General features: G+C 43.4%; 1 protein-coding gene across 1 annotated transcript in view; it reads left to right on the top strand.

The window, feature by feature from the left end:
* The window catches only part of LOC124795574, a 261,713-nt gene that overhangs the window by 204,673 nt on the left and 31,407 nt on the right, over positions 1 to 25,633 (top strand). The window contains exons 9-10 of the mRNA XM_047259646.1: positions 8,275 to 8,702; positions 24,159 to 24,537. Of these exons, the coding sequence (XP_047115602.1) occupies positions 8,275 to 8,702; positions 24,159 to 24,537 (807 nt within the window). The remainder of the gene's footprint in view (positions 1 to 8,274; positions 8,703 to 24,158; positions 24,538 to 25,633) is intronic.

Below are 25,633 nucleotides of genomic sequence, written 5' to 3'. Positions count from 1 at the left end.
TTTGAAATAGGTTAGTCTGACACATTTAGCTCTGTAATGTGATTAGATGATTGAATGTTTCTATGCAACATGATTGGGCTATAAGGCAATTTGGTGTAAGGACGGAATTTTTCCATGGTTTTTTTGGAGGAAATTTACATGTATCAACCAGAAGTCATTGATGATGCTAGAATATGTGTATGTAAATTGCTTAAGAATCTGTATGGCTTAAAGCAAGCATCAAAATGCTGACTGAATGTCTTGTTAAATTCATTAGTGATCTAGTTTATGGGAGAGCTGTTCAGATGCAAGTATGTTGTGTACTGAAAATCTGATACTGCTGTTTTAGGTTGACAGCAGATTGGCAACAGGCTCTACTAACATGACAGTTAAATTTCTTGGACAGCTGGATAAATATCTTCATACAACTGTAGAAAAGTATGAATACTTTCTAGGCTTATAACCCGAGAAATGTAACAAGTGTATTCGAATGCATCAGTCTGTGGAAGTGAAGAAAATTTTGAAGAAATGTGGCATGATGGATGCAAAACAAATATCTTTACAAGTTGAACCAGGATGGATACATTACGGTACGAAGTTTGAGAAGAATGAAGACTACAATACTGAAGCTTATAATGAGATGCTGATCCTGGTGGGGACAGAGGCACAAGTTGATTAGCAAGTGGCTTTCTATTCAAGTTTCATGAAGTTTATGTGCAAAAGTAAATTTCAGTTATTTCTTCAATGGAGGCAGAATGTGTAGCTGCAAGTGAAGCTCTGAAAATCACTTATAGGGCTGCAAAGTTACAGATGATGGAGGACCTTGTTGGTATTGTGTCTACTATAAAAATTGTCACATGTCATTAAGGCAACTTCTTTGGTTACTTCACAGTCAGGTTTTTGTGGTTTGGTTATTTTGATGTGTTCTTCTGAGACTGTCATTCTTTTGTTGTGTTTAAATGCATTTTTTATTTTAAAATTTGTTTGGTGTTTTATCAGTTGTTTCCATTTCTCTGATTCCCAATGCAAAAGCTTCTTTATTTGTGTTGTACTGTATTTAATCTCCTAGGTATCTAAATTTCTCTCCATCCATTTGAATTACCTTTCTTCTACCTCTAGTACTCTGGATGCTGTTATTAATTCCGTTTTCTTGAAGAAGATTTATAATCACGTCATTGCTGCTTGTGTCTTCCGTTTACTGGTCTGTTCTCTGGTGGTATTTAGTGCTTCAGAGAAAAATTATGATATCATCTACAAAAGCTAGGCAGTCAATCCACAAATTTATATTTCTATAGCCAATATCAATGTTATTCATTCCTTTTCATTAATTGCATGGAACTTTCTTGAGTAGGGCTATGGTACGCATTTGAAAAGTAGAGGTGAGAATGCGTCTCCTTGCCTGACTCCTGTTCTGATTTCTAAAGCATCTGAAATCTCCTCAGTTTCATTATAGAAGTAATGTCAGTAAGACTCTGTCTGACAGTAGAGCTTGTTTTGTTATCTGAGTCAAATGCTTTTTGAACTTCTGTTAGAGTTGTCAGTTCAACTGACCCATACCAGTAACCTTTTTTTGCAATCTACAAAACCTGCTCCTGCGTTTCAGATAAGACAGAACACATCTAAAATTCATGACTGTTTGGTACATAAAAGTCCATTCCTGATCCCTCTTTGGTATTAACCCAACTGTGTCTCAAATTGATTCTCTATCCAACATTGAAGCACTTTTGAAAGAATCTTGTAGTTGTTACAAGTGATGACTTGGTATTGTATATGTTCATTCTGCCACCTTTTTTTATGAAGGGGGTAAATCAGTGTGGAGAATCAGCCACTTGGAAGTTGCTCACTTTGTCAGGTGGCACAGATTTTCTCAGTTTATCAGTCACCTTGTTTCTCATGCTCTTTCATATCTTGTCAGTTATCATGTCTTCCTCTGCTGTTTGGATGTTCTTTAGTGAATGCACAATGTGTCTAATTTTATTTCTTGTGGGATGGACTATTCTGGTGTTTTTACCCTTGAAATTGGATTCTGGAGTTTTACAATAAATTATTTTTACTATTAATTGTGTAAGAAAGCATCATACAGCTCTTCAAGGTAAATTTTTCAGTAAATAAATGATAACAAATAATATGTTAACCAGACTGAAACAGCTTTAGCCTAGAAAGGGCCATGTGAAGTCCACAGTGCTTCTCACCAGCAGTAAAAGTTTGTGAAAGTTAATTTTCAGGGTTTCCTTTGCTGTACCAGTTTGCTATGGTTTTCTACTTCTCTCCTAAGGAAAGGAAACGAAGGGAAAGGAAAGAAAGATTAAGTTTGACATTTTCTCAACAATGAGGACATTACCCCCCCTCCCCCTCCATGAACCATGGACCTTGCTGTTGGTGGGGAGGCCTGCATGCCTCAGTGATACAGATGGCCATATCGTAGGTGGGTATCTGTTGAGAGGCCAGACAAACGTGTGGTTCCTGAAGAGGGGCAGCAGCCTTTTCAGTAGTTGTAGGGGCAACAGTCTGGTTGATTGACTGATCTGGCCTTGTAATTTACTGACCAAAACTGCCTTGCTGTGCTGGTATTGCGAACGGCTGAAAGCAAGGGGAAACTACAGCCGTAACTTTTCCCGAGGGCATGCAGCTTTACTGTATGGTTAAATGATGATGGCATCCTCTTGGGTAAAATATTCTGGAGGTAAAATAGTCCCCCATTCGGATCTCTGGGCGGGGAATACTCAAAAGGATGTCATTATCAGGAGAAAGAAAACTGGCGATCTATCGATCGGAGCGTAGAATGTCAGATCCCTTAAGCGGGCAGGTAGGTTACAAAATTTAAAAAGGGATAGGTTAGATATAGGGGGAATTAGTGAAGTTTGATGGCAGGAGGAACAAGACTTTTGGTCAGGTGAATACAGGGTTATAAATACAAAATCAAATAGGGGTAATGCAGGAGTAGGTTTAGTAATGAATAAAAAAGTAGGAGTGCAGATAACCTACTACAAACAGCAGAGTAAATGCATTATTGTGGCCAAGATAGACATGAAGCCCATGACTACTACAGTACTACAAGTTTATATGCCAACTATCTCTGCAGATGACAAAGAAACTGAAGAAAAGTATGATGAGATAAAAGAAATTATTCAGATAGTGAAGGGAGACAAAAATTTAATGGTCATGGGTGACTGGGATTTGATAGTAGGAAACAGGAGAGAAGTAAACTTAGTAGGTGAATATGGATTGGGCGTAAGAAATGAAAGAGGAAGCCGCCTGGTAGAATTTTGCACAGAGCATAACTTAATCATAACTAACACTTGGTTCAAGAATCATGAAAGAAGGTTGTATACCTGGAAGAAGCCTGGAGATACTAGAAGGTATCAGGTAGATTATATAATGGTAAGACAGAGATTTAGGAACCAGGTTTTAAATTGTAAGACATTTCCAGGGGCAGATGTGGACTCTGACCACAATCTATTGGTTATGAACTGTAGTTTAAAACTGAAGAAACTGCAACGTGGGAATTTAAGGAGATGGGACCTGGATAAACTGACTAAACCAGAGGTTGTACAGAGTTTCAGGGAGAGCATTAGGGAACAATTGACTGGAATGGGGGAAAGAAATACAGTAGAAGAAGAATGGGTAGCTTTGAGGGATGAAGTAGTGAAGGCAGCAGAGGGTCAAGTAGGTAAAAAGACGAGGGCTAATACAAATCCTTGAGTATCAGAAGAAATATTGAATTTAATTAATGAAAGGAGAAAATATAAAAATTCAGTAAATGAAGCAGGCAGAAAGGAATGCAAACATCTCAAAAATGAGAACGACAGGAAGTGCAAAATGGCTAAGCAGGCATGGCTAGAGGACAAATGTAAGGATGTAGAGGCTTATCTCACTAGGGGTAAGATAGATACTGCCTACAGGAAAATTAAAGAGACCTTAGGAGAAAAGAGAGCCACTTGAATGAATATCAAGAGCTCAGATGGAAACCCAGTTCTAAGCAAAGAAAGGAAAGCAGAAAGGTGGAAGGAGTATAGAGAGGGTCTATACAAGGGCAATGTTCTTGAGGACAATATTATGGAAATGGAAGAGGATGTAGATGAAGGTGAAATAGGAGATATGATACTGCGTGAAGAGTTTGACAGAACACTGAAAGACCTGAGTCAAAACAAGGCCCCGGGAGTAGACAACATTCCATTAGAACGACTGTCGACCTTGGGAGAGCCAGTCCTGACAAAACTCTGTCATCTGGTGAGCAAGATGTATGAGACAGGCAAAATACCCTCAGACTTCAAGAAGAATATAATAATTCCAATCCCAAAGAAAGCAGGTGTTGACAGATGTGTAAATTACGAACTATCAGTTTAATAAGTCACAGCTGCAAAATACTAACGCAAATTCTTTACAGACGAATGGAAAAACCTGTTAGAAGCCGACCTCGGGGAAGATCAGTTTGGATTCCATAGAATTGTTGGAACACGTGAGGCAATACTGACCTTACAACTTATCTTAGAAGAAAGATTAAGGAAAGGCAAACCTACGTTTCTAGCATTTGTAGACTTAGATAAAGCTTTGAACAATGTTGACTGGAACACTCTCTTTCAAATTCTAAAGGTGGCAGAGATAAAATACAGGGAGCGAAAGGGTATTTACAATTTGTACAGAAACCAGACGGCAGTTATAAGAGTCGAGGGACATGAAAGGGAAGCAGTGTTTGGAAAGGGAATGAGCCTGTCCCCGATGTTATTCAATCTGTATATTGAGCAAGCAGTAACGGAAACAAAAGAAAAATTGAGAGTAGGTATTAAAATCCATGGAGAAGAAATAAAGACTTTGAGGTTCGCCAATGACATTGTAATTCTATCAGAGACAGCAAAGGACTTGGAAGAGCAGTTGAACGGAATGGGCAGTATCTTGATAGTAGGATATAAGATGAACATCAACAAAAGCAAGATGAGGATAATGGAATGAAGTTGAATTAAGTCGGGTGATGCTGAGGGAATTAGATTAGGAAATGAGACACTTAAAGTAGTAGAGGAGTTTTGCTATTTGTGGAGCAAAATGACTGATGATGGTTGAAGTAGAGAGGATATAAAATGTAGACTGGCAATGGCAAGGAAAGAATTTCTGAAGAAGAGAAATTTGTTAACATTGAGTATAGATTTAAGTGTGAGGAAGTCGTTTCTGAAAGTATTTGTATGGAGTGTAGCCATGTATGGAAGTGAAACATGGATGACAAATAGTTTGGATAAGAAGAGAATAGAAGCTTTCGAAATGAGGTGCTACAGAAAAATGCTGAAGATTGGAATGGTAGATCACATAACTAATGAGGAGGTATTGAATTGAGTTGGGGAGAAGAGGAGTTTGTGGCACAACTTGACTAGAAGAAGTGATTGGTAGGTAGGGCATGTTCTGAGGCATCAAGGGATCACCAGTTTAGTATTGGAGGGCAGCGTGGAGAGTAAAAATTGTAGAGAGAGACCAAGAGATGAACAAACTAAGCAGATTCAGAAGGGTGTAGGTTGCAGTAGGTACTGGGAGGTGAAGAAGCTAGCACAGGATAGAGTAGCATGAAGAGCTGCATCAAACCAGTCTCAGGACTGAAGACCACAACAACAACAAGGACATTACAGACAGAACACAAGCTGGGGTTAGGATAGGACAGAGGCGAAGGAACCAACTGGTTAGCAACTTAAAGACATCATGTAAAACCTAAAACTCTATGGTCAAAAAGGAATTTGGAACACCATCCTCCTGAATACAAACAAAGTGTGCCAACCAGAGTGGCCCATTGTTGGTAAATAATGGTCTATTTTTCAGTTATTCTTTTCCCATGTGTCACAAAATTTTACATGCAGCAAAAGGCAGATGTAACATCTGTGTTCTGACTGAATTTACCATATTACATTACATTAATGCTTAATTATAATGTATGAACAATAAATATACAATAAAAGAACAGCATGCATATAAAAATTATTACTTATTTTCTGTTACAATATAATTACCTGATGTTTAGTTTCATTTTAAATTCGCTCATATTGTATATACAGTTAGTTAGTTAACATCTTTGTGGAGAATTTTAAGCCATTTAAAAAAAATTTAAGTCCTATTACTTCCTTTACTGAATTACATAGCTTGTTCAAAAGCTTCTGCGTGCTTCACCCCATACATTTTAATCTTTTAACTTTTCTACTGAAATATGGTTATTCTTCATCATCATATTGTATTTAAGCTTCATATCTGAATAAGTACTGTAACTGAGCAAAAAGTTCATTTGTGCACCATTTTAGACTCAATCCTTTTTTGCATGCATACAATACTGGTAGAGTCAGATTTTCTGGCTTGAGCTAGTGTCAGCACAATGTGATGGTATACTACTTTGCATTTTATTTATAGCACATGCTTAACAACTTATTTTGTGCAGCAGTAATAGCTGAGGTTTATTATTTGTGTATTTTTTTAAACTGATCACAATATGACGTAGATGCTGCAACATACTATCTCTTAATCATAATCTATTATTATCACAGTAGTTGCTGTGAATTTTTTGTGTCATTGTAATGGGGAAGTATACTTTTTATCACACCAATTCACTGAAATTAGTACACATTTCTCTCTTATTATTGCATATTTTGACTACATTCACAAGATTATCACTCTATTGGATTACACTCATCTCTGTCTTGCTCTTGCATTGCAGTTTAGGACCATCTTCATTTTTCAAGTATAACATACAGAGTGCCTTTCATAAGTAATGCGACCAATTTTTTTCTGACGCAACAGTATACCATGTGTTGTAACCGGCCGGGCTAAGTGGAGGAGAGTGTCAGCTTCAAAACGCTCTTTGTCTCATTTGGCTGTGAGCTGCCGGAGAGTCAGCACATGCGTTTCCGTCAACCCCATTTTGAGTTTATGTAACACAGCACAATGGATCATTCTGTAGAGCAATGATGGTACGCTATCAAATTTTGCGCTAAACTCGGGAAGTCCGCCACCGAAACGTTTCCATTACTTCAGCATTCCTTTGAGACTGATTTCTTGTCCAAATCACAAGTTTTCTGATGGCACAAGTCGTTCATGGAGGGCCGAGAGGAGATCATCGATGAACCTCGCAGTGGACGGCCATCAACCGCACGAGTCAACGAAGATGTGATGCGTGTGCGTGATTGTTTGAACTCTGACAGACGGCTGAGCCTTCAGTTGATAGCAAAAACTCTAAACACGTCAAAAACAACCGTTTTCCGCGTTGTGACCAAATATTTGAACATGAGAAAGGTATGTGTGAAACTCATCCCAAAATTGTTGACCGACACACACAAGCACATGTGAGTGCTTCGGTGCCGAGAAATGTTGGAAATGTGTGAAAATGATCCTCATTTTTAAACTCAGTCATCACTGGTGATGAGTCGTGGATTTTTGAGTACGATCCTCAGACAAAAAGGTAGAGTTCAGAGTGGCACACCCCATCGTCACCTCGTCCCAAGAAGGCACGCATGAGCAAGTCCAGGATCAAAACCGTGCTCATTGTCTTCTTTGACGTCTGAAGCATTGTCCACCATGAATTAGTACCTACTGAGACTACAGTGAACTCAGATTTCTACTTGGAAGTGCTCAAAAGACTGAAAAGAAGGGTCTCGCGCTGCCGAAGCGACATCAGGTACACGTGGAAAGTTCACCACGACAACGCGCCGAGTCACAGCGCCCTCATTGTCAACGACTTACTGGCCAGGACCAAGACCCTATTGGTTTCCGAGGCTCTGTAGAGTGGTGACGTGGCTCCTGACATTTTTTTGTTTCCGCGGTTAAAAGGAGTCATGAAAGGAAAACATTGGGACACGATTGAAAGCATCCAGGCGCATGTTACATCAGCGCTAAAGGACATTTTGGAAAAGGCATTCCAGGATGCCTTCCAGGCATGGAAACATCGCCTCCAGAAGTGCATCGACGCAAGAGGATGCTATTTTGAAAAGTTTTGATTATTTGTACAAATATATTTAATAACTGATTATTTTACGAATTTGGTCGCATTACTTATGGAACGCAGCTTGTACCCATTTCCACATTTGCAGTAATTCGTAAGTGTCTACTCTCTTTTTCTCGTCTATCAGGCATCAGTTTTTACGAAATAATAACCTTTAATATAGAAAGAGTAGTATTATTTTACCACTACTCTGTTAAAATCAGTACACAACACCACGCTACTAACCAATACTTCACTCTTAAGTGTAAAAACGGAACAACATATTTATGGTGCAAAACACAGTAATAAATTACTGTACACATCTTACAGATTGCATATTGATGACTGAACAGGTCCGAAGTAAAGAAGCCTCCTTCCTCTGCTATTGATACGAACAAGGTGAGCTCCGAAAAGCCTAATGCTCTCAGAAGCAGTGCCACCGGTAGCGGAGCTGCCAAGTCCGAGAACAACAGAGACGGTGACAGTGTTGTGCCAGTGAAACCAGTGCGGACAGCCCACGGAGCGAAGGAAGCGGCCAGAGGTGTGAGTACCTGGGGCAGTGCGGCTGTGGCTGCAGACCCGCCAGCTGCAGTGCCCGCTGGCAGGGTAGACGACGACTCGCGGCCGCTGACGGTGGTGCAACACGAAAATGAGAACGACCGGCTGGCGCGGCGGAGGGAGCTGGTGCGCCGGGGGTCGAGCCAGGGACCGCGCGAGCAGGACGACCGGCTCGTGCACGGCAGCTCGGAGCTCATGCTGCTGCTGGTGCCACAGGAGGAAGGTAAGGCACGCATATCAGGAAGTAAGAAACGACACTTCTCGTACATGTTCCAGGTTTAAGGAGCTTATAATTGAGCTTCGTTTATCCAAATGTCGATCAATCGATACGCCGGTAAACTGAAAGCAGTCAATTAGCAAATTAAAAACTGCATGTGTGTTTGTTCTGGGCTGGCCAGTTTACAGTTTTCCCAAATAAGTGGTTCCAACACTGCCCCACAGGGTACCGGATGTCCGTCAGCTTGCCTGCAGCCATGTGCAGTTGATATAGGCAACCCACCTGGTACCTTTATGATGCACGTACAGTGTGTAAACTTTTAGATAGCAGACCCCTCCCTAGTCCTGAATCGGTAAAAGTCGGTAAACGTCGGGAGGCTTCGGTAGGCACGCAGTTTCCACTCCTGCCAACATTACGTAGCTGATTGTGTTGTACAAGGTAGCCATTGTCGTCTGCTTCGTTATTGTTTTGCGATGTTCTGTTCTGCGCGTTTTTATTGTGCAGTTGTGCTAAACATTATCAAAATGAGTGTAGAGGCAGTTACTGGCCCATCTCGGGAGTCGGCAACAACCCCTACCGGTAGGCCTACGGTTAGAAGGAAACCAGTATTACGTAGCGATGCTCGCAAAATTATATTCCGTGTGATTGAATGCTGCGAAAGGGAGCAGAAACAATTGCTTCACCCCATTTAAAATCTTCAGTGAGAGCTGCTATATACACAGGACGAAGCATGCGTAGCATTGGAAGATTCAAACAGTTTTCCAAGAATCACCCTGACCTATCACCACAAACGCCTGGCAAGAAAAGGTGAGTTTCCATTTCAGATATTTTGTTCGCGATCACTTTGAAGGAGCCCCCTATTTCGTCCGAATTACCTTATATTTTATTTTTCCTTGCTACCGTATTGCTTTGTATGGAAACACCACTGGTTACTGTATTATTTCGAAACACATTCATATTACAGTACATTTGCAAATTCAAAAAAATACATGCAGTGCAGAAGGCATTTTCTTATAAATCTTTCTCTCTCTTTTAACTTAGGAGAAGAAGTGGAGAAATCGAAGTAATGATCGATGATTTCAACCAGCGTATCATTCGCGACACGATAGCGGAATTTTATTCAGTGCGGAAGATTGTGCTGAGCCCGCGAACACTGCTTCCAGTTCGGAGAACAACACACCCAAGTTTCACTGCAATCGGATGAATGGTTTGTGAGCGCATAGTAGACATGACGATTTCAGTTTCGTTTACGAACAACATTTAAAGCGAGTTTTACTTCCAAGCCTTTCGTCTGCTTTCGTGTGAGCATGACGCTCAATTTGTAGTGCCAGCACGGCAACTGGTAGGCGTGCCTTGTTCCGCCCCCCCCCCCCCTTCCCCCAATGCTTGCTTCCTCCTCTCCCCGCACTCCCCTCACAACCCTGCCGTCTTATAGTTAACACACTGTACTGTGCATGCACTAACCACATGGCCAATCTTAGTCGGGTGCGCTAAACCAGTGCAGAATGTCACATAGGCTTTGCTCCGGTTGACTCATTCCCTGTCCGTTGGCCTTTCGTCCACCCCTGCCCGTAGATGCCCAGTTGGTCACCTGACCGCCTTCAGATAAATGTACTGGAAAAGCATACTTGAGAACTGCGGGTATGGGCCCTACCAGCATGGTGTTCACTCGGCTGCGGTGAGTGACAGCGAGGGCGAATTAACTTCATACAGCTCTACAGCAGCTGCCGAAGATGACTGACACCACCCGGCCTAATGACACAATGGCCTGTGTGGCAAGCGTAGTCATGCAGAACTCACACAGATGCGTGTAGGACTCAAAGTTTCAGTGTGCACAGACTCGACGTTCTTCCTATCCATTGTATTATAAATAACCACCACATTTCCGTAACAGCGCGGAAGAGGCCACGCGCCTTTTGAGTCTAAATTGGCGTCTGTTTGTCCACGTGAAAGCGAGACCTAACCCTCACGTGGACAGCGAGTGATGGAGAATGACTGCTGCTTCCTTAGCTTCACCACACAGATGCAATGCTGTAGTGACAAGTTGAGCTGTTATCGTGCCATTCGCATTGGCGACTAAAATGTAAACACATTGTTGTTAGTGCTTTTAATGAATTTGAAATTGATAGACCAGCTGAAGAAAGGTGCTAATGGGTCAAGCTTAGCTCGGGCAAATGGGCTGGAAATGCAAAAATATTGGACATTAAAATGATCCATTACAAAATTTGCAAATGGACGTGTCAGTAATGATAGAAACTTGAACGGGAAAAATATTTTAAATGGCAGGGAACTGGGGTGTAGGATGTAGACATTACTCAAAGCTCCTCCTTCAGACGAGTTCATCCCTGCACTTGAAGAACCACCAAACAGCTAATTTATATCCTAACTGGCTGGACTAATTAAAGAATATTCTGCATAAGAATGCAAACAGGAAAGTGTTCAAAAAGGTAGCAAGGACATTAGAGTTTAATCTCCCATCGACAGTGAGGTCATTAGAAACCAAAGTCCGCAGCTCGTGGTCGTGAGGTTGCGTTCTCGCTTCCCGCGCCCGGGTTCAAGGGTTCGATTCCCGGCGGGGTGAGGGATTTTCTCTGCCTCGTGATGACTGGGTGTTGTGTGATGTCCTTAGGTTAGTTAGGTTTAAGTAGTTCTACGTTCTAGGGGACTGATGACGGTAGATGTTAAGTCCCGTAGTGCTCAGAGCCATTTGAACCATTTTGAAGAAACGAAGTACAAGCTCGGATTATGGAAGGATGGGGAAGGAAATCAGGCGTGCCATTTCTAAGGAACCATCCTGGCGTTCCCCTTAGCAACTTAACTAAGTCACAGAAAACCTAAATCTGGATAGTCAGTCAAGTATCTGAACCATCAACCTCCTGAAAGCAAGCCCAGTATGCTAACCACCGCCACTGCACTTCCTGGAAATAGTCAACTCTGGCCTCAATGCAATGCTGATGACCCTGGCTATCATGTACTAACGGATAATGAAATAATTATTAGAGCCAGACGATCGACACACTCCATTTTACCTCAGAATACTAATGATTCAGAGGTGCGATAAATCACAGAGGGTACAGTGAGAGTAAAAAAACAAATCATATTAGTTTGCAATTAGGATTGGATCCAAACGAAACTCTACACTGAACCTGAACCTGCACTTTGTTGCCTGTTCAATTTCCTATTATGATGGAAACAGGCGCAGATATCGCTGTAGGAATGCGATGAGTTAGGTGATGGCGGATAGTGTTAATATTCAGTACAATACGACAAAATATCTTGCAGTGTACAGCAAGAACAACCAAACTTCATACATAAAATAGTTTAGATTGGAGGTTCTAACAGGAAAGATGGAAATATGCAAACGATAGCACGCTAATGGGGTGTAATCGTCACCAAACTTTCGCTTCCCAGTGGAATTAAGCCGCTGTAACATGAAATTAATCTGTACAGATAATTAGTGAAGATTAAGGTAAAAAGATTAAGGTACATGTTCAATAAGATAATAACTCACTTTAACCCAGTCCTAACATTATTGTTGACAGTCAACTTTGAGGTACAAAAATGGCGATTTTACATTTAAAGAGACAGAAGAAGCACTGGTAAGCAAGGAGGACTTATGAGAGCCTCCTTTACTTTATATAAAAGGACAACGTAGTAATTCCATCGACTCCATCATACTGAGTACAAGGCTATACACGTTTCTCAGCACGCTACTCAGTTACACCTCAAAATTTAATCTGTTGTGCTGTGGGGGTCTTAGGACTACAATAAGAATGTGATGCTGTCCACATGCTGTCATTAAAACGTTAAAAGATAGTGACAGTAAAGGAGTCTCAGCCCAGAAACAAAAACAACTTTTTTGCTTCTTTTCCTAAATGCTAGTCCAATTTTAAAAGCCATTTTGAACTTTTCAAACTAGCCAGTTCCCTGTGTTATTTGTAAAATGTGTTATAAAAGGGTATATGTAAATTTTAATGTTAATTTCAGTGCTTTTTTTGTTTCATATTCCTGTCAGAACTGGTATGATATGATTATCTGTACGCATCCATCCCTAATTATTTCGAATAATCAATGCCTTACTGTATTATCAAACTGCCATGCCTCTATGTTTAATCCGTGCCGAAATATTCCTCACAGGAGGCTAACGCTTCCATGTCTTCGCCTACTTGTTTGGAAACTCTCTATCCTGAAGAGTTTCAAAACATATCACAAAATGAAAAGTTTTGTGTTGTAATGCTTAAGTAAATATATTTGAATGAAAGCACACTTTTTGTTTTAATGTATTTATACCGTAATTGTTGGTCAGTGACATTGTTTCCGCAGAAAGACTCGTGCAATTCGCTATGGCGCGCTCACCGCCCGGTTGGTGGCTCTTTTAAAGAGCGCACGGAGTTGTCCCGTGTCTGCATTATCGAATGCAAGCTGTTCAACTTGGGAGTATACGTACTCTGTTTCAAATCTTGAGAAAATGGATTGTATGTAGCACACTTATTTCCATTCATGCAAGCGGACGATAAAGCCAAAATGAAATATTCATAACACGCCTTATATCTATATCTTAAAGAGTTTGAAATATCGAAACGAGATTCTAGCAAATTAGCACACAAAGAGGTAGCACTTCGTTATATGAGTAAGAAACTTCCCTATCTGTCACGTTAATCAAGTAACTAAAGACGTTTTTCAATGGAATAATGTAATATTTATGGACATTAATAGATGGTGCAAAAAGAATTGTTACGTTTTTTCAGTACCATAAGTGAAGAAATTACACGTTTACTTTTGTACCGAGAATGGAGTTTTTCATAAATTATTGACCTGTTTTACGCTCAGTTCCCTTGAACAAACCTATAGTTGTGTTTCTTCAACTTCTCCCAGCGTAATTCATGGCAAAATTATTCGTGGGTGAATGGCCAGATGTCATTGCCTGACAGACGCAATATATGGGCAAGTAACCGCATTGCGATCGTCAGGTGTCCTAATGATTCATCAGTCCAACTGGTAAAGGTAATGTGGTCGCTTGCCATAATATTGTGCCTACTGGACACTGACAGCCAGCCATTCACCAGTGAACTATTTCGTCGAATCTACAGTTACTTGTATATCACACATAGTAAATAAGAAGTTTTGCACATTTACCAAATGGAAAAATACATTTCTCTTGGCAAACTGTCATTTCCCAAAATCTTGTTTGGATATCTTAAACAGTTTATAAGATACAAAGGCTGTTCTGAATATTTAGTTCTTGATTTATCATTTGCACCTGCTGTCGGAGTTGTGTGCGCTACATACAGTCCACTTTCTCGAGATTGGATAGAGATCTCCTATGAAGTTGAAAGAATAATTCAATATGTTTGCTATATTTCAGATGCAGCAGTCTAGCATGCAACAAATGCAAGCTCATATTGACCTCTATTCTTCATTGGAATCTATTCGATTTCATGTAGTAGGTTACTTAATGTCGAAATATCAACGTAACTACGGCCATTAACGAATTGATAGGCAGTTCATCATGAAGCTGACGAATGAGGCTATGAGACGCGAGGGAGTAAAATTATTTTACAGAATAGTTTTGTTGCAAATCGTTTGCGCGTGTGCCACTCACACAGTCCAGCGAGTCTGATGCTAACTGCCGTGCTGAATATGACACGACGTGAGAGATTCAGTACGCGAACTAGCTGTCCATTCTCCGTGCTAGCCGACAGTCAACTGCACTCTTACTCCTAGCGAGACGGGCTTTACAGCGGCATTTCACGTAGTGCTCTTCGGTGTGGCCGAGAGGCCTACGAGAAAGACAGGCCGCGGCGCCTACGTCACGAAGGTAGTCTTGCGCTCGCTCACTCGCTCAAATCAGCAGACAAACTACGTTTCTACACCTGTTAACTCGTAACTAGGCGTGTCCGTACCAACTAAAACCGAATCTTCTACTTGGATCCGCTATTATGGAATCTTACTCTTATTAGTCTTATAATGTTGGGAAGTCCATGGGCCTGCTTATAATTTGTTACGGCTGTACTGGCGCACAATAAAATAAAATCATGCTAAAATGATTATCAGTTACATAAGGCACCACTTCCAGCATGTAATGAGTACCGTTAAGCAGAAGAGACTAAATGCTATTATCAAATGGTTCAAATGGCTCTGAGCACTATGGGACTCAACTGCTGTGGTCATAAGTCCCCTAGAACTTAGAACTACTTAAACCTAACTAACCTAAGGACATCACACACATCCATGCCCGAGGCAGGATTCGAACCTGCGACCGTAGCGGTCGTGCGGATCCAGACTGTAGCGCCTTTAACCGCTCGGGCACTCCGGCCGGCTGCTATTATCAAGCTGTTATACAGTTTATATCGAGTATTGATCTTAAATTAAATTTTGCTGAAGTACTCTTAATCAGTAAGTCTTCATAATAGCAGATTCCAATGGAAGATGCAATTCTCGTTAGTACTTACACGCCCAGCTGCGAGTTAACAGGTTTAGAAACGCATTTTATCTGCTGAACTGAGCGAGCGAGCGAGTTCAAGACTACCTTCGTGACGTACGCGCCGCGGACTGTCTTTCTCGTGGGCCTGGTGTTCGGGGATCATGACGTCACGCAGGCTGCTTGCCAGTTGTAAGCTCTGTATCTTGTGAGCTACAATTTGAGGCTTGTAGGCGACCGTCTATGATCGTCCTTGTGAAGGGCGTCAGTGCACTCGGTCCCTTACAGTGGCTGATCTTTCATAAATTCTTTTAACTACGTGGAGAAGCAGTTACCAAACTCCGATGGCTCATTGAGAGAGCTGGACATTGGCCTGCCAGCAAAGCGTAGCTCCTCCAGCGAAAATGTAATCATTGGAGAACAGTAATGGAGTGACGAGTTGTTTGAACGCTGCCCTTGCGGCCGTTAGTGCCTATTTTCATAACTGGAATCAATGTTTCAGAGAGGAAATGGCAAATTAGCTCATGTGCTACCCCGTCCTGCCACGGCAAAATAAGCAGCCATAAAGCCAACGACGTATGATTTACCAAACGTGGAACAGAAGGCTAATGAATCCTTAACAATTTATTAGTCTTGTTCTACTGCGATAAAAAATCAGTAACCTTTTAAAAATTACCAGTAACGTGTAGAATTAACACGGCCTCTGCCAACTGACTTTCCTAAACAAAGTTATTAAGTGAAGTGACTGTTTCTGTACAGACTGTACCAATCAGACAGAAGTCTTCATCTTACACACTGTCTGCTGATTTTTGGCATTTTTTCATAACGGTGTCATTGAAAAAAATATCACATGGATTTCAAGAGCATACTCAGAGTACTTCCGTGTATATCGGGAATATGTACATGGAGTCTGGATAGTACGTACATATGACTGATACATATTTATGTACCATGAGCACATACACACAATCTGGAGTGACTGGATGATATTCAAGTTTGCCCTTGAAATTTACACTTAGTTCTTACATGTTGTCACCATTGAATTGCCAGTTTTCCTAGCTGCACACAACCTAGTAAAGAAAATATCTATTTGTCCTTCCATTTAGTCTCTCAATAATGGATCCCATTCCAGTTTTTCTGAACCATTTCATTATAATTATTTTGCACTCCCACTTTCTTTCCTTTTATGTTTTAATTGTATATTAAGTCAAGATTTGACCTATAAGTAGTCTTTCCCGGACTCGGACACCTGTCAGTCTCTCAGTCCTGATTTTTAAGCAGAGGATTATCATTGATTCAAGAAAGAGAGATTCCGTGCTAGGTCCACGGTGTCCCACTCGAGGGAGGCTCCAGAAACAAAAATTTTCGAAAATAACGCTTAAAGGCTTCATATAAAAATCACGAAATGAAATGAACATTCCATACCTTATTCATGGGGAAATAAAGGTGAATCAAAACGCTGCTGGAAGTGACCGCCCTCGACTTGTAAACACAATTGAACACTACGCTGCAGGATCTCGAATGTTGTTTCCACACCTCTGGTGTCAGTGCCTGGATTTCACGGATGATGTTCTCTCGTAAATCTTCCCAGTTGTGTGGTTTGTTGCTGTAGACCTTCCCTTTTAGGCCACCCAGAGGAAAAAGTAAGGTTGCTTTAAATCAAATGACCTTGGGGCCCACATTGCTTTGGAAAAAACTGTATTGAGAAAAAATTCTTCGATCTCAGCCATGGTCACTCCAGATGTGTGGCATGTGGCGCCATCCTGTTGGTACCAACTGAGGGTAAGTTCTTCATCGCCCAAAACATTTCGATGTAAACTGCACTTGTAACTCGGTCAGATGACGCGGCGCTGTGATATTTAACAGAACACATCAATTTTTTGTGAATTTAGGGGTTGCTCGACCAGTGCATGTGGATTTCCATTACACCACAAACGTGTAATCTGAGAGTTTACGTGGCCAGAGAGGTGGAACCACGCCTCATCACTGAACCACGTGTACTGCAGTATCCCTGGCCTCTGACTGCCGAAACCAGCGGCAAAATGTATTGCGTTTGTCTTTTGCCATTTGACATTCAGTTCCTGAACAACTGTAAACCTGTATGGATACAAGTTGGCTTCGCAGCTCTGTGACATATGCTCCGTGACATTGCACATTCCTGATATAAACGTCGAACAGACTTCGCAGGAGAGGCCAACAATCGATGTTTCACGCCAGTCACTTTTTTTCCGATAATGGCGTCCGTTCCCCGTCGCGAAGATTCTTCTGTAGCACCACATTTCAAAAGCTTCTATTCTCTTCTTGTACAAACTATTTATCGTCCATGTTTCACTTCCATACATGACTACACTCCATACAAATACTTTCAGAAACGACTTCCTGACACTTAAATCTATACTCGGTGTTAACAAATTTCTCTTCTTCAGAAACGCTATCCTTGCCATTGCCAGTCTACATTTTATATCCTCTCTACTTCGACCCTCATCAGTTATTTTGCTCCCCAAATAGCAAAACTAAAGCTGCATGCCCTCGGAAAAAATTACGGCTGTAGTTGTGGTGGATAATGTTTGACGAATTTCATAAGAGAATATATGTATTCTAACGGAGCAGTTAAAATGCCCAGTTCCTCGAAGAGGTGCCTACATGACGTACTTGGGTGAACACGACATATGACTCATACTGTTCGACTTTGTGCAGTCAATACTTTCCTTACAAGTGATGAGTTTACCCCAGAAAATTATCCTGTACGACATTACTGAGTGGTAAACTGAAAGGAAAATTGAAGTACCATCGGCAAGGAGGTCATTAAATACCGAGCACAAGCTTCATATTACTAGGGAAGCGTGTGGAAAAGAAATCGGCTGTGCCCTTCCATAGGTCTCATGGTGCAATTGCCTTAAGCGATTTAGGGCACTCGCAGAAAATCTAAATCCGTATGACGGAGCGCGGATTTGAACCACCGACCTGCACGCTGAGAGTCCAGTGAACTAACCACTGCGCCACCTCGCTGGGTTCTGTCTTAGGAACACAGCCCCGGCCCTCGGGTCAAGCGAAAGATCGCTAGCGAGCACGAAAGCAGCGGCCACAGCCAAGGTTGGGGGTGGGGGTGGGGGGGGGGGGCAGGGTGGATGAGTCACGTGCTGCCAATGCGGGGCTGTCCGCGGCATGAGCGGGCAGCTCGCCTGTCTGTGCCAAGTCCGGGCTGAATCACGCGGAAAATGGCACGGGCCACTGCGCGTGTGCACGGGACACTGCCCCCTCTACAGCTGCTTTTCATTCAAGTTTGTGCGATGCGTGTTTAGCGTTTCTAAAGTAGCTGTTTTGCTGAAATTTGAATTTTACACTTTCTGTTTCTTTTTGCTCTTATTTTCCGCTTTTACAATGTGTTAACCCAGCGCCTGAAATGTCGTGACATACTAAAACTCTGTGGTGAACGCAGCAGCCAGTTTTAATGTGTCAGCACGTCTCATTATACCGTGAAATTTGATAAAGAAAGAAGTTTCATTTCAGGACCACCTGTACATTATTTATGTGTGCAGCTGTCTATCAACGTCTGCATGTCTGCCACCGTAGCTGAGTGGACAGCGCGCTGGCTTGCTGTGCCCGGCTCGGTCGGAGATTTTCTCTGCTCAGGAACTGGGTGTGAATCTTCAGGTTCTGGCGGCGCAAAGACTGTTCCATTAAGTTTCGGGTGTGCAGCCGCAAGAATTCTCCTTCTTCTTCTAATATTTCGGCTGTATAACGTTCAGCCATCTTCAGAGTGAGCCGCAAGACTGCCGCTCCAGACGCTGACGCTGAAAAGACGAGCCTTTCCTTGGCTCGAGGTGGTGCAGTTTAGACAAAATCTGTCATTCCTGCGGTTCCTGTAAAAGAGAGAAAGATATATTACCACTCTTGTTGATTGGTCCTAGCTGGTGTAACCTGAAAAAGAGAAAGACACACTCTGGTGAGGGATTAGTAAAACTTAATCCCTCAGCAGGTCAGGCCAATGCGTGGTTGGCCTGTGATGAAGTTGTTGGCCCAGTCCACAGATGAGCAGGTTGCGGGAGCGTCCCGTCTTCTCGTAGAACTTCCTGGCGGTGGCGCGAAACCTGTCTCGGAGAGGCAGGATCCCGGTGTCCTTGTGGAGTTGGCGCGTCGAGAAGCGCCTCGGAAGATGCATAGCAGTCTTCAGGGCGCGGTTCTGTATCCACTGCAGAGTCACAACGTGAGCATCTGCGGCTTTCCCCCAGACCACGGCCGCATACTCTAACGGCGAACCTATGTTAGGTAAAGCGTGATGCCGGGTTGCGGTGGCAATGACGACTGCGGGTTTAGCAGCGGATACAGGGCGCGAAGGCATCCTATTGCTCTCCCTTTCACATCACAGATGTAATGCTTCCAGGTGAGCCTGCGGTCTAGGGTAACTCCTAGGTATTTCGCCGTCCCACTCCATGGGATAGGTTCTCCCAGGATTTCGACTGGCGTAAGCCCTGGCGGCAGAAGTGTTCGGGTGAAGACGACTGCCCGGCTCTTTGTGGCGTCGAATTTCAGCCGCCACTTTGTTGCCCATGAGCTGAAGGCGTCGCACCCGCGTTGGAGGCGCTGCGTCCCTTTGTGTACCGCGCAACTGCGCATGCGGCCACAGATGCAAATGCGCCAGAGACGTTGGTCGGCGGCGGAGACATGCACAATGCGCGAGTTACATCTATGACTCTGCAGTCGATCTGTGTTGGCATGTCGATATATCACTGTGAGCTGCACTGTGACGACGTCTTTGTGAGTTTATTACAGCAATTGCCGGATTCCTCGATTTATCAAGGTTGAAACCACTATCTCTGTTAATTAAATTCGTCGTCAAGCGAATTTCAATTGCCTCCTTCACGATCGAGTCCCAAAAAGATGATGTAGTTGCCAAAATTTCGACGTTGTCATACAACATACTGTGACCAGTGTCAATACAGTGCTCTGCCAGTGCCGACTTGTTAGGTTGTAAAAGTCGTGTGTAACTCCGGTGTTCTGTACGTCTTTCTTGGACAGTACGAGTTGTTTGTCCAATGTAAGAAATATTAGAAGAAGAAGAAGGAGAATTCTTGCGGCTGCACACCCGAAACTTAATGGAACAGGAGCTGGGTGTTTGTGGCGTCTTCATCCTCATCATTTCATCCTCGTCGAAGCGGCTTCACCTCAAAAGACCTGCGCCAGGCGATTGGGTGTACCCGCCGGGAGGCCCTCGCCACACGACATTTCATTTTCAACACATGCATTTCATACTTGACAAACTGCCTATTGGCTTCTGTCTCCGGTTCTTGGGCCGACGTTCGTCTGATGATTTTATTGACGTTTCGTCAGTACGAGTGGCTGGCATTGTCAGAGCTTCACCCTTCATTGCTGGTGGTGAAATGGAGCCGAGATCGCGGCCGCATACTATTGTACCTGGCGCTCTAACGTCCGAGGGCGTGATGAGGATGAAATGATGATGAGGACAGCACAACGCCCAGTCACTGAGCTGAGGAAATCTCCAACCCGGCCGGGAATCGAACCCGGGCCCGCTTGTACAGGAGGCGAGCATGTTACCACCCACCTAAGCAGGTGGGCGTTTCAAGAGAGTAATGTACAAACACACTGCGCGCATCTAATTGAACACCTCCCACCAGGACGCAGGGAGCAACCGAATGGAACAGCCTGCGGTATCTGCTAATGTAAAACCGACGGAGCACGCCTGGGAGCAGTGACACCTCCAGTGAGCCCTCGCAGGACCCTGCTCACGTACTGGACCACTTCAGGGGGGCCCCTATCGAAGAATGGTATACATTTCAGCAGCAACCTATCGACAATCTTGCGGACAGCATGCTAAGGATGTTCCAAGCATGTCAGAATGCACAGGCTGGAGCAACACGGTACTGAAGCAGAGTTCCTGGCATATTAAAACTGTCTGCCCGATTGGGGCTCAAACCTAGGATCTTTGTCATTTGGGGGCAAACGCTCTAGCAACAGAGCTATGCAAGCACTACGAAGCACCCATACTCAGCTTTAATTCCGCCAGTACCTCTCTTCTACAGTACAAACTTCACACTACTCTTCTTCCCTTGCGGCACTTTGAATGCTGGAAGGAAGTTTAAATCCTGGGAAAAAAGTCACTGGAGAGAAATGGCTTAACCACGGTCTAGGGACTGTTTTCAGTTGGCCCTCTGGAATCAGTTCTCTAGGCTGTGACCAAACCATTTTTGCGTAATATCCTTTCTTCCGCGAGTGCTGGTCACGCAAGGTATGCAGCAGAACTGGAAGGTAGGAGAGATTTGGCGATTTAGTAGTGCTGTGAGGGTGGATGCTTAGTTGTGCTCGGATAGCTCAGTCAGCAGAACAACTGCCCACAAAAGGCATCGGTCCCAGACTTACAGTTTTAATCTGCAAGGAAGTTTCAAATCTGTGCACATTCTGCTACAGAGTAGCGTGTTCGATGTTAGTCAGGTGCTGGTTTTTATGTCACGGGTAAGGACTAGGACTTTTGGTACTTATAAAAATATCGGGAACCCGATATATCGATATTTAAAAAATACCATTACCGGCCCTCGGCATATCGCAAACATTATCGATATGACAACGGAAAAAATATCGACATTCCAGCCAAAAAAATATCAGCTGCACATTGTAAATACACTGCCAGTTTTAGAGCAGTGTATTTAAGTATTGATTTATTACTAGATATTCCGTTCATCAACAAGATAGCAGCCAGCTTATGCCGCTTACAACATGGATTGAAAGGAAAACGATGCACTTTCAGGCTTAGCGAGAGTCACTTGGCTAACAATGCTAACTGCATGTAAGTGGCACAATAAAAGGTGTCCGATGGGTACGTCGTTCGATTTCGTCACACATCGGATTTATCTGGAACACTTCATGCCGATTTCCCTGTCTTTTTTTTTTCTGCCAGAACCAGCAATCTAGAAGTCGTGTCAAAATTCTGCGGTGAAGTTAAACGTTGCAGTTTCTGTTGGTAGCGACGTGCGCCGATCACATTAGCATTCACCCTCATAGGTCTGCACCTACCGCAAACATCAGTCTTGTCATTTAGATTTTTGTTCATCAGTTTCAGCGGCTGCTTTTGAAAAATGCTAAGGTGAAGAAACAGCACACTAGTAGCGTCAAAAATTGTTTTTTAACAATTAACAACAAAGGCGTTTTTCGTTGCGGCTGAATCTTCTCTTGACATTTCAGTCACCAACTTTCTCCTCCGAATGCGAAAATATTTTATTGACGTCCACTCACATAGGGAGAAACGATCATCACGATAAAATAAGGGAATCAGAGCTCGCATGGAAGGATATTAGGTGTTCTTTTCGGCGCGCCGTTCGAGAGTGGAATAATGGAGAATTGTTGTAAAACTGCCAGGCAGTTAAGTGTGATTTGCAGAGTATCCATGTAGATGTAAATCTAGATGAACGCGACTGGTGTGGTGTTTCTGCAGATCGGATATCTTCTTTGTGCCATCTGTACTTTCTTCATACAGTCAAAGAGAAACAGTGGGGTTCTAGGCGCTTCAGTCTGGAACCGCGCGACCGCTACCGTCGCAGGTTCGCATCGTGCCTCGGGCATGGATGTGTGTGATGTTCAAAAAATGGCTCTGAGCACTATGGGACTTAACATCTGAGGTTATCAGTCCCCTAGAACTTAGAACTACTTAAACCTAACTAACCTAAGCACCACTCGGCTACCACGACCGGCAATGAGATGTCCTTAGGTTAGTAAGGTTTAAGTAGTTGTAAGTTCTAGGGCATTGATGACCTCAGATGTTAAGTCCCATAGTGCTCAGAGCCATTTGAACCATTTGAAGAAAGACTGGACGTGATGAAAGCTCGAAAAGTAGTAGACTCCTTCTCGCAGTGAAAGTAAAATTATGTTCTACTACAATTTCAAAAGAACGATCAAAAAGTCAGTATAAATTTGAAAACTTAATAAAGCACGGAATAATGTAGATAGAGAGGTAAAATTTGACACACAAGCTTGGAATGACGTGGGATTTTATTAGAACCAAAAAAACTTCACAAAATGCCCGAGAGATGGCGCTGGACAGCAAAACTGCTACCGTGACGGGTGAGAGGTACGCCGATATGTTACAGAATCGCATCATCCCCAGCCTGGCTGATAAACACCTGCTGGAACGTACGATGTTTATGCAGGATGGCGCTCCACCCCATATTGCTAGATGCGTGAAAGATCTCTTGCGCGCGTCGTTTGGTGATGATCGTGTGCTCAGCCGCCACTTTCGTCATGCTTGGCCTCCCAGGTCCCCAGACCTCAGTCCGTGCAATTATTGGCTTTGGGGTTACCTAAAGTCGCAAGCGTATCGTGATCGACTGACATCTCTAGGGATGCTGAAAGACAACATCCGACGCCAATGCCTCACCATAACTCCGGACATGCTTTACAGTGCTGTTCACAACATTATTCCTCGACTAGAGCTATTGTTGTGGAATGATGGTGGACATATTGAGCATTTCCTGTAAAGAACATCATGTTTGCTTTGTTTTACTTTGTTATGCTAATTATTGCCATTCTGATCAAATGAAGCGCCATCTGTCGGACATTTTTTTTTGTTCTAATAAAATCCCATGTCATTCCAAGCATGTGTGTCAATTTGTACCTCTCTATCTACATTATTCCGTAATTTACTCAGTTTTCAAATTTATACTGACTCTTTCATTACCCAGTATATATTGGTACTCGATATTACCATTTTGATATCGGTATATTGGTATACTGGTCAAACCAATCGCCGGTATATATCGATATTTTTTGGAAAAAAACGCCGAAATATCCTTATATCAACATTTTATTAATACTCCTAGCAAGGATTTTGCTTTTGTGTTTGTACGTGTAATTTTTTTTTAAAATTTCCCATGAGTGTGACTACTTCAGTTTTACGAGGCTTATTCTTTCAATGACGGCTGCCATCCCACTCACGATTACAGATGGGAACGTGGTGCAGAATACTTTTGACACGTTTTGTTTCAGGGCGGTTTTTCAGTTTACGGTTCTGACAGTAACGGTGAATGCGGCAGGTCAGAAGGAGCAGCGGACGCCGCGCGACAGCGAGGAGCGGCTGGTGAGGGCGGCGGCGGGGGCGGCGGCGGCGGCCGCGGTGCTGGAGCGGGAGGAGAGCGTGGCGCCGCCCATGTCGCTGTCGGCGCCCGAGCTAGGCGGCGAGGACCCGGCGGCGGGGGGCGGCGGCGACCCGGGCGGCCCGCTGCGCAACGCCGTCAGCTCGACCGAGCTGCTGCACGACCGCGCCAACGCGCGCTTCTTCCAGGAGGCGGAGCAGCGCCGCATGCTGCGCGACCGCGAGCGCGCCGAGCAGCAGCAGCGGCAGGCGCGCACCCTGGTGGCCGCGCGCGCGCCGCCCCCGCACCAACATCCTCTCCACAGGCAGGCCACCGACACGTAAGCTCCGGCACTGGCTTGCAGCTCCGTACAGGCAGCAGCTACAATGCCCCGTCAGAAGTATCCGGACCCTCCAGGACTGGCCAGAGGTTGTCAGCAGAGGCAGACCCGCCACCATAAAATGAGGCGAGCAGATTTCTGTCGTCAGCAGAGACCCACAAGGGAACCTCACCATCGCACCCCCCTCAGATTTAGTTATAAGTTGGCACAGTAGATAGGCCTTGAAAACTGAACACAGATCAATCGAGAAAACAAGAAGAAGTTGTGTCGAACTATGAAAAAAACAAGCAAAATATACAAACTGAGTAGTCCATGTGCAAAATGGGCAACATCAAGGATACTGTTAGCTCAGGAGCGCCTTGGTCCCGTGGTTAGGGTGAGCAGCTGCGGAATAAGAGGTCCTTGGTTCTAGTCTTCCCTCGAATGAAAAGTTTATTTTCGCGAAGTTATGATCTATCCGTCGTTCATTGACGTCTCTGTCCACTGTAATAAGTTTACTGTCTGTGTTTTGCGACCGCACCGCAAAACCGTGCGATTAGTAGACGAAAGGACGTGCCTCTCCAATGGAAACCGAAAACATTTGATCGCAAGGTCATAGGTCAACCGATTCCTCCACAGGAAAACACGTCTGATATATTCTATACGACACGGGTGACGGCATGTGCACCACATGACAGGAATATGTTGTCGACCCACCTAACTTGTACACTTGGCGAATGGGTAAAAAGATTCTTCTACCTTTCCCGATTTAGGTTTTCTTGTGGATGTGATAATCACTCCCAAAAAAGTGATGAATACATAAGAGTTGTCACATAAACTGCAACAAATGAATGCAACAGTTTCACAGTCCCACAGTTTTCCCTGTGCTCTGCCAAAACATATGTTTTTAACGTTTTCAAATTTTTCCGTGTGTAGACCGTCAAATCCTGCATATGTCCAAGAAAATCCGAACATGTCCTGGAATTTTGGAGAGCGAAGTTGATTATGCATGAGTTCCTGAACTTTGATAGTTGTCTGGAAACAAAAAATTAAATTTTTCACTCGAGAGAAGAATCGAACCAAGGATCTCTCGTTCCATAGCTGCTCACGCTAACCA

The sequence above is a fragment of the Schistocerca piceifrons genome, chromosome 4 (assembly GCF_021461385.2).
Source record: "Schistocerca piceifrons isolate TAMUIC-IGC-003096 chromosome 4, iqSchPice1.1, whole genome shotgun sequence".
Classification (NCBI taxonomy): domain Eukaryota; kingdom Metazoa; phylum Arthropoda; class Insecta; order Orthoptera; family Acrididae; genus Schistocerca; species Schistocerca piceifrons.
Note: the sequence above shows the minus strand (reverse complement) of the source record. Positions and strands in the feature narration are given on the sequence as shown.